Raw genomic sequence first — 15,507 nt, 5'->3', positions numbered from 1 at the left:
CTTGTTTTTTAGGGGATATGTTCCACTTTAGATTTTCAGTACCTTATGATACATTAGCATTTAATTTAGGAGGTAGAAGCACAAAGTAAAAAAAATCCTCTGTGCATACATTATCGATATCTATCTATCTATCTAGATAGATAGATAATTTATTTATATTTTTTAATCATATTTTTTATATATCATTTATAAAACAAATTGTGTATTACTGACCTAAATAAATAATACCAATACAAGGGGGAGATTATTTTATCTTATATGTGTTTATAATAAAAAAATATATATATTTTATATTAAATTAATTGATTTAATTATATACATTATGTGTATTAATTTTAGTTTTTATTATTTCTTTATCCAAAACTCCCTTTTTATTGTTTAGATTTTTCTCCTAAATAAAGACTTTGCTCCCAGTTCATCAAACAGTTTTTTGCCAAAAATCTGGTGTAAAACTTTGAACCTTTGCAAAATGTTAATACAAGGACTCATGTGTAAACTTTAAAAACCAATTTGTAAAAATGCCAAAAGTTGCAGAATTTTTGCGCAACTAGGATTTAGGGCTCAGGCAGACGTCCGCGCAAATTGGTCCGATCTCGGGAAACAATGCACGGACTGGCCACGGCTCTCCCGATCCGAGCGTCATTGTCTCATAGAAATATATGAAGCTGCCATGCGGAGACCCGCAGCCAGCCTGTGCAGTGCTGTCCGAGATCGGACCGATTTGCATGGGCGTCTGCCTGAGCCCTAAATCCTAGTTGCTCAAAAATTCTGCAACTTTTGGAATTTTTACGCATTGGTTTTTACAGTTTACACATTAAAGTTTTTAAAAGTGAGCAGAGTTTGGCGGAGAGTTGGAGGGGGCTGGTCAAGCACTCCCCAGGGCTGTGCACTACAGAGAGCTCCCCCAGACCTCAATAGCGTCGATAAGAAACCTGAGGACCCCGAGGAGGAACTCTCTTTGATCATGTCATTGTGACGCTTAATCGAAGGGTTAAAGCTCGAAATGGAAAATGCAGACAACCCCTTTAATGCAGTTTCCTTATCTGACACTAGATGTCAGCACAATCAGCATTTACCAATGAGCAAGAAAACCCGCAGTTTATATATCTGTGCCTAAAAAAATGTAAACCTACTGTACACTTAAAGGGGTATTCCCATCTCCAAGATCCTATGCCAATATGTAGTAGATGTAATAATAATAATATTAGCTAATACCTCCAATTAAAAATGTAGTACAGTCCTTCAGATTCACTATGTCGCTTACCCCATGTGCAGGGCTTTGCAGCAGCTTAGGTATCCATGGTTGCGACCACTCATATAGTGACAGTTAGTAGTTAGAGGTTGTAACCTTGGATATCTAAGCTACTACAATGCCCTGCACATGGAGTAAGCGACACAGCTAATCAGAAGAACTATACTACATTTCTAATTGGAGGTATACCTTCTGAAGTATCTTGTGTTTTCTTTCAGGCTCACAGATCTTCTCTGTGTTGCTCTGGACGGTGCTCAGCATTGCCATGGTTATTATAGGTAAGACGGGTGACCATACAGATACATTAGAATATCTTTTTTATTGGCTATAAACATGAAACGCGTCCATTGCAATGATTTCTTTTCTTCTCTACAGGATCCATGCACGTCGACAACTGTCCGATCGAGCCCAAAATCCCAATCTACCTGATCGTGGCGGGGGTTTTTCACTTATTGGCTTTTGCACTTATCCCGCTGAAGATCGTCGCTGAAAAGTTGGCCTATTCCATAGAAAGTGTGCTGGGCATTTTCTCCTTTTGTTGGTTTATTGCAGGTATATTTCATGGCGTTTCTTAGAAAAGAGAATAGCTTTACTAGCAAAATGCTTAATTTATCACTGTCAGATCAGGGGGGTAGAGGGTCCGACACTGTCTGGCTGCAGCGCTGTCGATATGACATCAATGCTGCAGACAATAGTAGTCACTGAGTTCTGGACCAGGGACTGGTGAACAAAGCACAGTTTGTTTTCTTAAACTTAAAGTATTTAACATACAGTTGTATACAATCTGCACCCATTGGACAGAAGTATTGAAATAGTCTGATCAAAATAATCCGTCCGATTTTCTCATATGTGAATGAGGCCTTAGAAGGAAGATTTCATAAATTTTAATCTGACTTCAGTTTTAAAAAATGTGTAACTTATATAGAGGTATAAAATCATTTTTGTGCTTTTAGGCCCCTTCATGTGTCCGTGTTTCCAGTACTGTGTTTTTTTTACTGATATCACATGTACCCATTATAACCTATGGGGCCGCCACATGTCCGTACAAAACTCACAGAGACATGTCCATTTTATTTCCGGCATCACAGATGACGAGGACCAACACAAGTCTATGGGTCCGTGACAAACACGTAAAGCACATGGATGGCATCAGTGTACGGTCCGTGTGCCGTCCGTGTTTAACATCGCAAAGTATAAGAGAAGATTTGTTTTTTCTTTCTTTATCCATATGGGAAAAAACACTGATGGTAAAAACGGACACAGTAACAATAAACTAATGGCGAAAACGGACACACAGATGCAAAAAACTGATGACACACTGATGGTAAAATATAGTCGCACGGGTGACACACGGATGCAAAAAACTGATGCAAAACAGGGATGGTAAAAACGGACACTCCAATGACACACTGATGCAAAACACTGATGACACACTGATGCAAAACACTGATGCAAAACACTGATGACACATTGATGCAAAACACTGATGCAAAACACTGATGACACACTGATGCAAAACACTGATGCAAAACACTGATGACACATTGATGCAAAACACTGATGCAAAACACTGATGACACACGGATGCAAAACACTGATGACACACTGATGCAAAACACTGATGACACACTGATGCAAAACACTGATGACACTCGGATGCAAAACACTGATGCAAAACACTGATGCAAAACACTGATGACACACTGATGCAAAACACTGATGCAAAACACTGATGACACATTGATGCAAAACACTGATGCAAAACACTGATGACACACTGATGCAAAACACTGATGACACATTGATGCAAAACACTGATGCAAAACACTGATGACACACGGATGCAAAACACTGATGACACACGGATACAAAACACTGATGACACACGGATGCAAAACACTGATGACACACTGATGCAAAACACTGATGACACACTGATGCAAAACACTGATGACACTCGGATGCAAAACACTGATGACACACGGATGCAAAACACTGATGCAAAACACTGATGACACACGGATGCAAAAAACTGATGCAAAACAGGGATGGTAAAAACGGACACTCCAATGACACACTGATGCAAAACACTGATGACACACTGATGCAAAACACTGATGCAAAACACTGATGACACACTGATGCAAAACACTGATGCAAAACACTGATGACACATTGATGCAAAACACTGATGACACACTGATGCAAAACACTGATGACACACTAATGCAAAACACTGATGACACACTGATGCAAAACACTGATGCAAAACACTGATGACACATTGATGCAAAACACTGATGCAAAACACTGATGACACACTGATGCAAAACACTGATGACACACTGATGCAAAACACTGATGACACACTGATGCAAAACACTGATGACACATTGATGCAAAACACTGATGACACACGGATACAAAACACTCATGACACACTGATGCAAAACACTGATGCAAAACACTGATGACACACTGATGCAAAACACTGATGACACATTGATGCAAAACACTGATGACACACTGATGCAAAACACTGATGACACAAGGATACAAAACACTCATGACACACTGATGCAAAACGCTGATGCAAAACACTGATGACACATTGATGCAAAACACTGATGCAAAACACTGATGACACACTGATGCAAAACACTGATGACACATTGATGCAAAACACTGATGCAAAACACTGATGACACACTGATGCAAAACACTGATGCAAAACACTGATGACACATTGATGCAAAACACTGATGCAAAACACTGATGACACACGGATGCAAAACACTGATGACACACGGATACAAAACACTGATGACACACTGATGCAAAACACTGATGACACACTGATGCAAAACACTGATGACACACGGATGCAAAACACTGATGACACACTGATGCAAAACACTGATGACACACGGATGCAAAACACTGATGCAAAACACTGATGACACATTGATGCAAAACACTGATGCAAAACACTGATGACACACGGATGCAAAACACTGATGACACACGGATACAAAACACTGATGACACACGGATGCAAAACACTGATGACACACTGATGCAAAACACTGATGACACACTGATGCAAAACACTGATGACACTCGGATGCAAAACACTTATGCAAAACACTGATGACACATTGATGCAAAACACTGATGCAAAACACTGATGACACACTGATGCAAAACACTGATGACACATTGATGCAAAACACTGATGCAAAACACTGATGACACACTGATGCAAAACACTGATGACACATTGATGCAAAACACTGATGCAAAACACTGATGACACACGGATGCAAAACACTGATGACACACGGATACAAAACACTGATGACACACGGATGCAAAACACTGATGACACACTGATGCAAAACACTGATGACACACTGATGCAAAACACTGATGACACTCGGATGCAAAACACTGATGACACACGGATGCAAAACACTGATGCAAAACACTGATGACACACGGATGCAAAAAACTGATGCAAAACAGGGATGGTAAAAACGGACACTCCAATGACACACTGATGCAAAACACTGATGACACACTGATGCAAAACACTGATGCAAAACACTGATGACACACTGATGCAAAACACTGATGACACACTGATGCAAAACACTGATGACACATTGATGCAAAACACTGATGCAAAACACTGATGACACACTGATGCAAAACACTGATGACACACGGATACAAAACACTCATGACACACTGATGACACACTGATGCAAAACACTGATGACACACTGATGCAAAACACTGATGACACACTGATGCAAAACACTGATGACACATTGATGCAAAACACTGATGACACACTGATGCAAAACACTGATGCAAAACACTGATGACACATTGATGCAAAGCACTGATGCAAAACACTGATGACACACTGATGCAAAACACTGATGACACACTGATGCAAAACACTGATGACACATTGATGCAAAACACTGATGACACATGTATGCAAAACACTGATGACACACTGATGCAAAACATGGATGACACACTAATGCAAAACACTGATGACACACTGATGCAAAACACTGATGACACACTGATGCAAAACACTGATGACACACGGATACAAACACTGATGACACACTGATGCAAAACACTGATGACACACGGATACAAAACACTGATGACACACGGATGCAAAACACTGATGACACACTGATGCAAAACACTGATGACACACGGATACAAAACACTGATGATACACGGATGCAAAACACTGATGACACACTGATGCAAAACACTGATGACACATGGATGCAAAACACTGATGACACACTGATGCAAAACACTGATGACACACGGATGCAAAACACTGATGACACACGGATGCAAAACACTGATGACACATTGATGCAAAACACTGATGACACATGGATGCAAAACACTGATGACACACGGATGCAAAACACTGATGACACACTGATGCAAAACACTGATGACACACGGATGCAAAACACTGATGACACACGGATACAAAACACTGATGACACACTGATGCAAAACACTGATGACACACTGATGCAAAACACTGATGACACACGGATGCAAAACACTGATGACACATTGATGCAAAACACTGATGACACATGTATGCAAAACACTGATGACACACGGATACAAAACACTGATGACACACTGATGCAAAACACTGATGACACACGGATACAAAACACTGATGACACACGGATGCAAAACACTGATGACACACTGATGCAAAACACTGATGACACACGGATGCAAAACACTGATGACACTCGGATGCAAAACACTGATGACACACGGATGCAAAACACTGATGACACACGGATGCAAAAAACTGATGCAAAACAGGGATGGTAAAAACGGACACTCCAATGACACACTGATGCAAAACACTGATGACACACTGATGCAAAACACTGATGCAAAACACTGATGACACATTGATGCAAAACACTGATGACACACTGATGCAAAACACTGATGACACACTAATGCAAAACACTGATGACACACTGATGCAAAACACTGATGCAAAACACTGATGACACATTGATGCAAAACACTGATGCAAAACACTGATGACACACTGATGCAAAACACTGATGACACACGGATGCAAAACACTGATGACACACGGATACAAAACACTGATGACACACTGATGCAAAACACTGATGACACACAGATACAAAACACTGATGACACACGGATGCAAAACACTGATGACACACTGATGCAAAACACTGATGACACACGGATGCAAAACACTGATGACACTCGGATGCAAAACACTGATGACACACGGATGCAAAACACTGATGCAAAACACTGATGACACACGGATGCAAAAAACTGATGCAAAACAGGGATGGTAAAAACGGACACTCCAATGACACACTGATGCAAAACACTGATGACACACTGATGCAAAACACTGATTCAAAACACTGATGACACACTGATGCAAAACACTGATGACACATTGATGCAAAACACTGATGACACACTGATGCAAAACACTGATGACACACTGATGCAAAACACTGATGACACACTGATGCAAAACACTGATTCAAAACACTGATGACACACTGATGCAAAACACTGATGACACATTGATGCAAAACACTGATGACACACTGATGCAAAACACTGATGACACACTGATGCAAAACACTGATGACACACTAATGCAAAACACTGATGACACACTGATGCAAAACACTGATGACACATTGATGCAAAACACTGATGCAAAACACTGATGACACACTGATGCAAAACACTGATGACACACTGATGCAAAACACTGATGACACATTGATGCAAAACACTGATGACACATGTATGCAAAACACTGATGACACACTGATGCAAAACACTGATGACACACGGATACAAAACACTCATGACACACTAATGCAAAACACTGATGACACATTGATGCAAAACACTGATGCAAAACACTGATGCAAAACACTGATGACACATGTATGCAAAACACTGATGACACACTGATGCAAAACACTGATGACACACGGATACAAAGCACTCATGACACACTGATGACACACTGATGCAAAACACTGATGACACACTGATGCAAAACACTGATGACACACTGATGCAAAACACTGATGCAAAACACTGATGACACATTGATGCAAAACACTGATGCAAAACACTGATGACACACTGATGCAAAACACTGATGCAAAACACTGATGACACACTGATGCAAAACACTGATGGCACACTGATGCAAAACACTGATGACACATTGATGCAAAACACTGATGCAAAACACTGATGGCACACTGATGCAAAACACTGATGCATAACACTGATGACACACTGATGCAAAACACTGATGGCACACTGATGCAAAACACTGATGACACATTGATGCAAAACACTGATGACACATGTATGCAAAACACTGATGACACACTGATGCAAAACACTGATGCAAAACATGGATGACACACGGATGGTAAAAACTAGTCGCACGGGTGACACACAGATGCAAAAAACTGATGCAAAACACGGATGGTAAAAACGGACACTCTGATGACACACTGATGCAAAACACTGATGACAAACTAATGCAAAACACTGAGGACACACTGATGCAAAACACTGATGCAAAACACTGATGACACACGGATACAAAACACTGATGACACACTGATGCAAAACACTGATGCAAAACACTGATGACACACTGATGCAAAACACTGATGCAAAACACTGATGACACATTGATGCAAAACACTGATGACACACTGATGCAAAACACTGATGACACACTGATGCAAAACACTGATGCAAAACACTGATGACACATTGATGCAAAACACAGATGCAAAACACTGATGACACATTGATGCAAAACACTGATGACACACTGATGCAAAACACTGATGACACACTGATGCAAAACACTGATGCAAAACACTGATGACACATTGATGCAAAACACTGATGCAAAACACTGATGACACACTGATGCAAAACACTGATGACACACTGATGCAAAACACTGATGACACATTGATGCAAAACACTGATGACACACGGATACAAAACACTCATGACACACTGATGCAAAACACTGATGCAAAACACTGATGACACACTGATGCAAAACACTGATGACACATTGATGCAAAACACTGATGACACACGGATACAAAACACTCATGACACACTGATGCAAAACACTGATGCAAAACACTGATGACACATTGATGCAAAACACTGATGCAAAACACTGATGCAAAACACTGATGCAAAACACTGATGACACACTGATGCAAAACACTGATGACACACTGATGCAAAACACTGATGACACATTGATGCAAAACACTGATGACACATGTATGCAAAACACTGATGCAAAACACTGATGCAAAACATGGATGACACATGGATGGTAAAAACTAGTCGCACGGGTGACACACAGATGCAAAAAACTGATGCAAAACACTGATGACACACTGATGCAAAACACTGATGACACATGGATGCCAAACAATGATGACACACTGATGCAAAACACTGATGACACACGGATACAAAACACTGATGATACACGGATGCAAAACACTGATGATACACGGATGCAAAACACTGATGACACATGGATGCAAAACACTGATGATACACGGATGCAAAACACTGATGACACACGGATGCAAAACACTGATGACACACGGATGCAAAACACTGATGACACACGGATACAAAACACTGATGATACATGGATGCAAAACACTGATGACACACGGATGCAAAACACTGATGACACACGGATGCAAAACACTGATGACACTCGGATGCAAAACACTCATGACACACGGATGCAAAACACTCATGACACACGGATGCAAAACACTGATGACACACGGATGCAAAACACTGATGACACACGGATGCAAAACACTGATGACACGGATATAAAACACTGATGACACACTGATGCAAAAAAATGATGACACATGGATGCAAAACACTGATGACAACACACTGATGAAAAACGCTGATGACACACTGATGCAAAACACTGATGACACATTGATGCAAAACACTGATGACACATGTATGCAAAACACTGATGACACACTGATGCAAAACACTGATGCAAAACATGGATGACACATGGATGGTAAAAACTAGTCGCACGGGTGACACACAGATGCAAAAAACTGATGCAAAACAAGGATGGTAAAAACGGACACTCTGATGACACACTGATGCAAAACACTGATGACAAACTAATGCAAAACACTGAGGACACACTGATGCAAAACACTGGTGACACACTGATGCAAAACACTGATGACACACGGATACAAAACACTGATGACACACTGATGCAAAACACTGATGACACACGGATACAAAACACTGATGACACACGGATGCAAAACACTGATGACACACTGATGCAAAACACTGATGACACACGGATACAAAACACTGATGATACACGGATGCAAAACACTGATGACACACGGATGCAAAACTCTGATGATACACGGATGCAAAACACTGATGACACTCGGATGCAAAACACTGATGACACACTGATGCAAAACACTGATGACACACTGATGCAAAACACTGATGACACACTGATGCAAAACACTGATGACACACGGATGCAAAAAACTGATGCAAAACAGGGATGGTAAAAACGGACACTCTGATGACACACTGATGCAAAACACTGATGACACACTGATGCAAAACACTGATGCAAAACACTGATGACACACTGATGCAAAACACTGATGACACATTGATGCGAAACACTGATGCAAAATACTGATGACACACTGATGCAAAACACTGATGACACACTGATGCAAAACACTGATGACACATTGATGCAAAACACTGATGACACACTGATGCAAAACGCTGATGACACACTGATGCAAAACACTGATGACACATTGATGCAAAACACTGATGACACATGTATGCAAAACACTGATGACACACTGATGCAAAACACTGATGCAAAACATGGATGGTAAAAACGGACACTCTGATGACACACTGATGCAAAACACTGATGACACACTAATGCAAAACACTGATGCAAAACACTGATGACACATTGATGCAAAACACTGATGACACATGTATGCAAAACACTGATGACACACTGATGCAAAACACTGATGCAAAACATGGATGACACATGGATGGTAAAAACTAGTCGCACGGGTGACACACAGATGCAAAAAACTGATGCAAAACACTGATGACACATGGATGCCAAACAATGATGACACACTGATGCAAAACACTGATGACACACGGATGCAAAACACTGATGACACACGGATACAAAACACTCATGACACACGGATGCAAAACACTCATGACACACGGATGCAAAACACTGATGACACACTGATGCAAAACACTGATGACACACTGATGCAAAACACTGATGACACACGGATGCAAAACACTGATGACACACTGATGCAAAACACTGATGACACATTGATGCAAAACACTGATGACACATGGATGCAAAACACTGATGACACACTGATGCAAAACACTGATGACACATTGATGCAAAACACTGATGCAAAACACTGATGACACACGGATGCAAAACACTGATGACACACTGATGCAAAACACTGATGACACACGGATGCAAAAAAATGATGACACACGGATGCAAAACACTGATGACACACGGATGCAAAACACTGATGACACACTGATGCAAAACACTGATGACACACGGATGCAAAACACTGATGACACACGGATGAAAAACACTGATGACACACGGATGCAAGACACTGATGACACACGGATGCAAAACACTGATGACACACGGATGCAAAACACTGATGACACACGGATGCAAAACACTGATGACACACTGATGCAAGACACTGATGACACACGGATGCAAAACACTGATGACACACGGATGCAAAACACTGATGACACACGGATGCAAAACACTGATGACACACTGATGCAAGACACTGATGACACACGGATGCAAAACACTGATGACACACTGATGCAAAACACTGATGACACACGGATGCAAAACACTGATGACACACGGATGCAAAACACTGATGACACACTGATGCAAAACACTGATGACACACGGATGCAAAACACTGATGACACACGGATGCAAAACACTGATGACACACTGATGCAAAACACTGATGACACACGGATGCAAAGCACTGATGACACACGGATGCAAAACACTGATGACACACTGATGCAAAACACTGATGACACACGGATGCAAAACACTGATGACACACGGATGAAAAACACTGATGACACACGGATGCAAGACACTGATGACACACGGATGCAAAACACTGATGACACACGGATGCAAAACACTGATGACACACGGATGCAAAACACTGATGACACACGGATGCAAAACACTGATGACACACTGATGCAAAACACTGATGACACTCGGATGCAAAACACTGATGACACACGGATGCAAAACACTGATGACACACGGATGCAAAACACTGATGACACACGGATGCAAAAAAATGATGACGCACGGATGCAAAACACTGATGACGCACGGATGCAAAACACTGATGACACACTGATGCAAAACACTGATGACACACTGATGCAAGACACTGATGACACACGGATGCAAAACACTGATGACACACGGATGCAAAACACTGATGACACACGGATGCAAAACACTGATGACACATTGATGCAAAACACTGATGACACACTGATGCAAGACACTGATGACACACGGATGCAAAACACTGATGACACACTGATGCAAAACACTGATGACACACGGATGCAAAACACTGATGACACACGGATGCAAAACACTGATGACACACTGATGCAAAACACTGATGACACACGGATGCAAAGCACTGATGACACACGGATGCAAAACACTGATGACACACGGATGCAAACACTGATGACACACGGATGCAAAACACTGATGACACACGGATGCAAAACACTTATGACACACTGATGCAAAACACTGATGACACACGGATGCAAAACACTGATGACACACGGATGCAAAACACTGATGACACACGGATGCAAAGCACTGATGACACACGGATGCAAAACACTGATGACACACGGATGCAAAACACTGATGACACACGGATGCAAAACACTGATGACACACGGATGCAAAACACTGATGACACACTGATGCAAACCACTGATGACACACGGATGCAAACCACTGATGACACACGGATGCAAACCACTGATGACACACGGATGCAAAACACTGATGACACACGGATGCAAAACACTGATGACACACGGATGCAAAGCAGTGATGACACACGGATGCAAAACACTGATGACACACGGATGCAAAACACTGATGACACACGGATGCAAAACACTGATGACACACGGATGCAAAACACTGATGACACTCGGATGCAAAACACTGATGACACACGGATGCAAAACACTGATGACACACGGATGCAAAACACTGATGACACACGGATGCAAAGCACTGATGACACACGGATGCAAAACACTGATGACACACGGATGCAAAAAAATGATGACACACGGATGAAAAACACTGATGACACACGGATGCAAGACACTGATGACACACGGATGCAAAACACTGATGACACACGGATGCAAAACACTGATGACACACGGATGCAAAACACTGATGACACACTGATGCAAGACACTGATGACACACGGATGCAAAACACTGATGACACACGGATGCAAAACACTGATGACACACGGATGCAAAACACTGATGACACACTGATGCAAGACACTGATGACACACGGATGCAAAACACTGATGACACACTGATGCAAAACACTGATGACACACGGATGCAAAACACTGATGACACACGGATGCAAAACACTGATGACACACTGATGCAAAACACTGATGACACACGGATGCAAAACACTGATGACACACGGATGCAAAACACTGATTACACACGGATGCAAAACACTGATGACACACGGATGCAAAGCACTGATGACACACGGATGCAAAACACTGATGACACACTGATGCAAAACACTGATGACACACGGATGCAAAACACTGATGACACACGGATGAAAAACACTGATGACACACGGATGCAAGACACTGATGACACACGGATGCAAAACACTGATGACACACGGATGCAAAACACTGATGACACACGGATGCAAAACACTGATGACACACGGATGCAAAACACTGATGACACACTGATGCAAAACACTGATGACACTCGGATGCAAAACACTGATGACACACGGATGCAAAACACTGATGACACACGGATGCAAAACACTGATGACACACGGATGCAAAAAAATGATGACGCACGGATGCAAAACACTGATGACGCACGGATGCAAAACACTGATGACACACTGATGCAAAACACTGATGACACACTGATGCAAGACACTGATGACACACGGATGCAAAACACTGATGACACACGGATGCAAAACACTGATGACACACGGATGCAAAACACTGATGACACATTGATGCAAAACACTGATGACACACTGATGCAAGACACTGATGACACACGGATGCAAAACACTGATGACACACTGATGCAAAACACTGATGACACACGGATGCAAAACACTGATGACACACGGATGCAAAACACTGATGACACACGGATGCAAAACACTGATGACACACGGATGCAAAACACTGATGACACACGGATGCAAATACTGATGACACACGGATGCAAAACACTGATGACACACGGATGCAAAACACTTATGACACACTGATGCAAAACACTGATGACACACGGATGCAAAACACTGATGACACACGGATGCAAAACACTGATGACACACGGATGCAAAACACTGATGACACACGGATGCAAAACACTGATGATACACGGATGCAAAACACGGGTGACACACGGATGCAAAACACTGATGACACACGGATGCAAAACACTGATGACACACGGATGCAAAACACTGATGACTCTCGGATGCAAAACACTCATGACACACGGATGCAAAACACTGATGACACACGGATGCAAAACACTGATGACACACGGATGCAAAACACTGATGACACACGTATGCAAAACACTGATGACACATGTATGCAAAACACTGATGACACACTGATGCAAAACACTGATGCAAAACATGGATGACACACGGATGGTAAAAACTAGTCGCACGGGTGACACACACATGCAAAAAACTGATGCAAAACTCGGATGGTAAAAACGGACACTCCAATGACACACTGATGCAAAACACTGATGACACACGGATGCAAAACACTGATGACACACTGATGCAAAACACTGATGCAAGACACTGATGACACACGGATGCAAAACACTGATGACACACGGATGCAAAACACTGATGACACACGGATGCAAAACACTGATGACACACGGATGCAAAGCACTGATGATACACGGATGCAAAACACTGATGACACACTGATGCAAAACACTGATGACACACGGATGCAAAACACTCATGACACACGGATGCAAAACACTCATGACACACGGATGCAAAACACTCATGACACACGGATGCAAAACACTCATGCCACACGGATGCAAAACACTGATGACACACTGATGCAAAACACTGATGACACACTGATGCAAAACACTGATGACACACGGATGCAAAACACTGATGACACACTGATGCAAAACACTGATGACACATTGATGCAAAACACTGATGACACATGGATGCAAAACACTGATGACACACTGATGCAAAACACTGATGACACATTGATGCAAAACACTGATGCAAAACACTGATGACACACGGATGCAAAACACTGATGACACACTGATGCAAAACACTGATGACACACGGATGCAAAAAAATGATGACACACGGATGCAAAACACTGATGACACACGGATGCAAAACACTGATGACACACTGATGCAAAACACTGATGACACACGGATGCAAAACACTGATGACACACGGATGAAAAACACTGATGACACACGGATGCAAGACACTGATGACACACGGATGCAAAACACTGATGACACACGGATGCAAAACACTGATGACACACGGATGCAAAACACTGATGACACACTGATGCAAGACACTGATGACACACGGATGCA

The 15,507-nt window shown here is 41.9% G+C and overlaps 1 protein-coding gene across 9 annotated transcripts in view; it reads left to right on the top strand.

Annotated features, from left to right (window-relative positions):
• LOC141173900 (transmembrane protein 272-like) overlaps positions 1-15,507 on the top strand; it is an 81,179-nt gene that overhangs the window by 30,706 nt on the left and 34,966 nt on the right. For all 9 annotated transcript variants that reach the window (XM_073658444.1, XM_073658442.1, XM_073658443.1 and 6 more), the window contains 2 exons: positions 1,471-1,530; positions 1,628-1,804. In XM_073658444.1, the coding sequence (XP_073514545.1) occupies positions 1,471-1,530; positions 1,628-1,804 (237 nt within the window). The remainder of the gene's footprint in view (positions 1-1,470; positions 1,531-1,627; positions 1,805-15,507) is intronic.

This window comes from Phyllobates terribilis, unplaced genomic scaffold, assembly GCF_046119375.1.
Source record: "Phyllobates terribilis strain yellow unplaced genomic scaffold, ASM4611937v1 Scaffold_13__5_contigs__length_258822181, whole genome shotgun sequence".
Lineage (NCBI taxonomy): Eukaryota > Metazoa > Chordata > Amphibia > Anura > Dendrobatidae > Phyllobates > Phyllobates terribilis.
The sequence above is the reverse complement of the archived record's forward strand: the minus strand, read 5'-3'. Positions and strand labels throughout refer to the sequence as shown.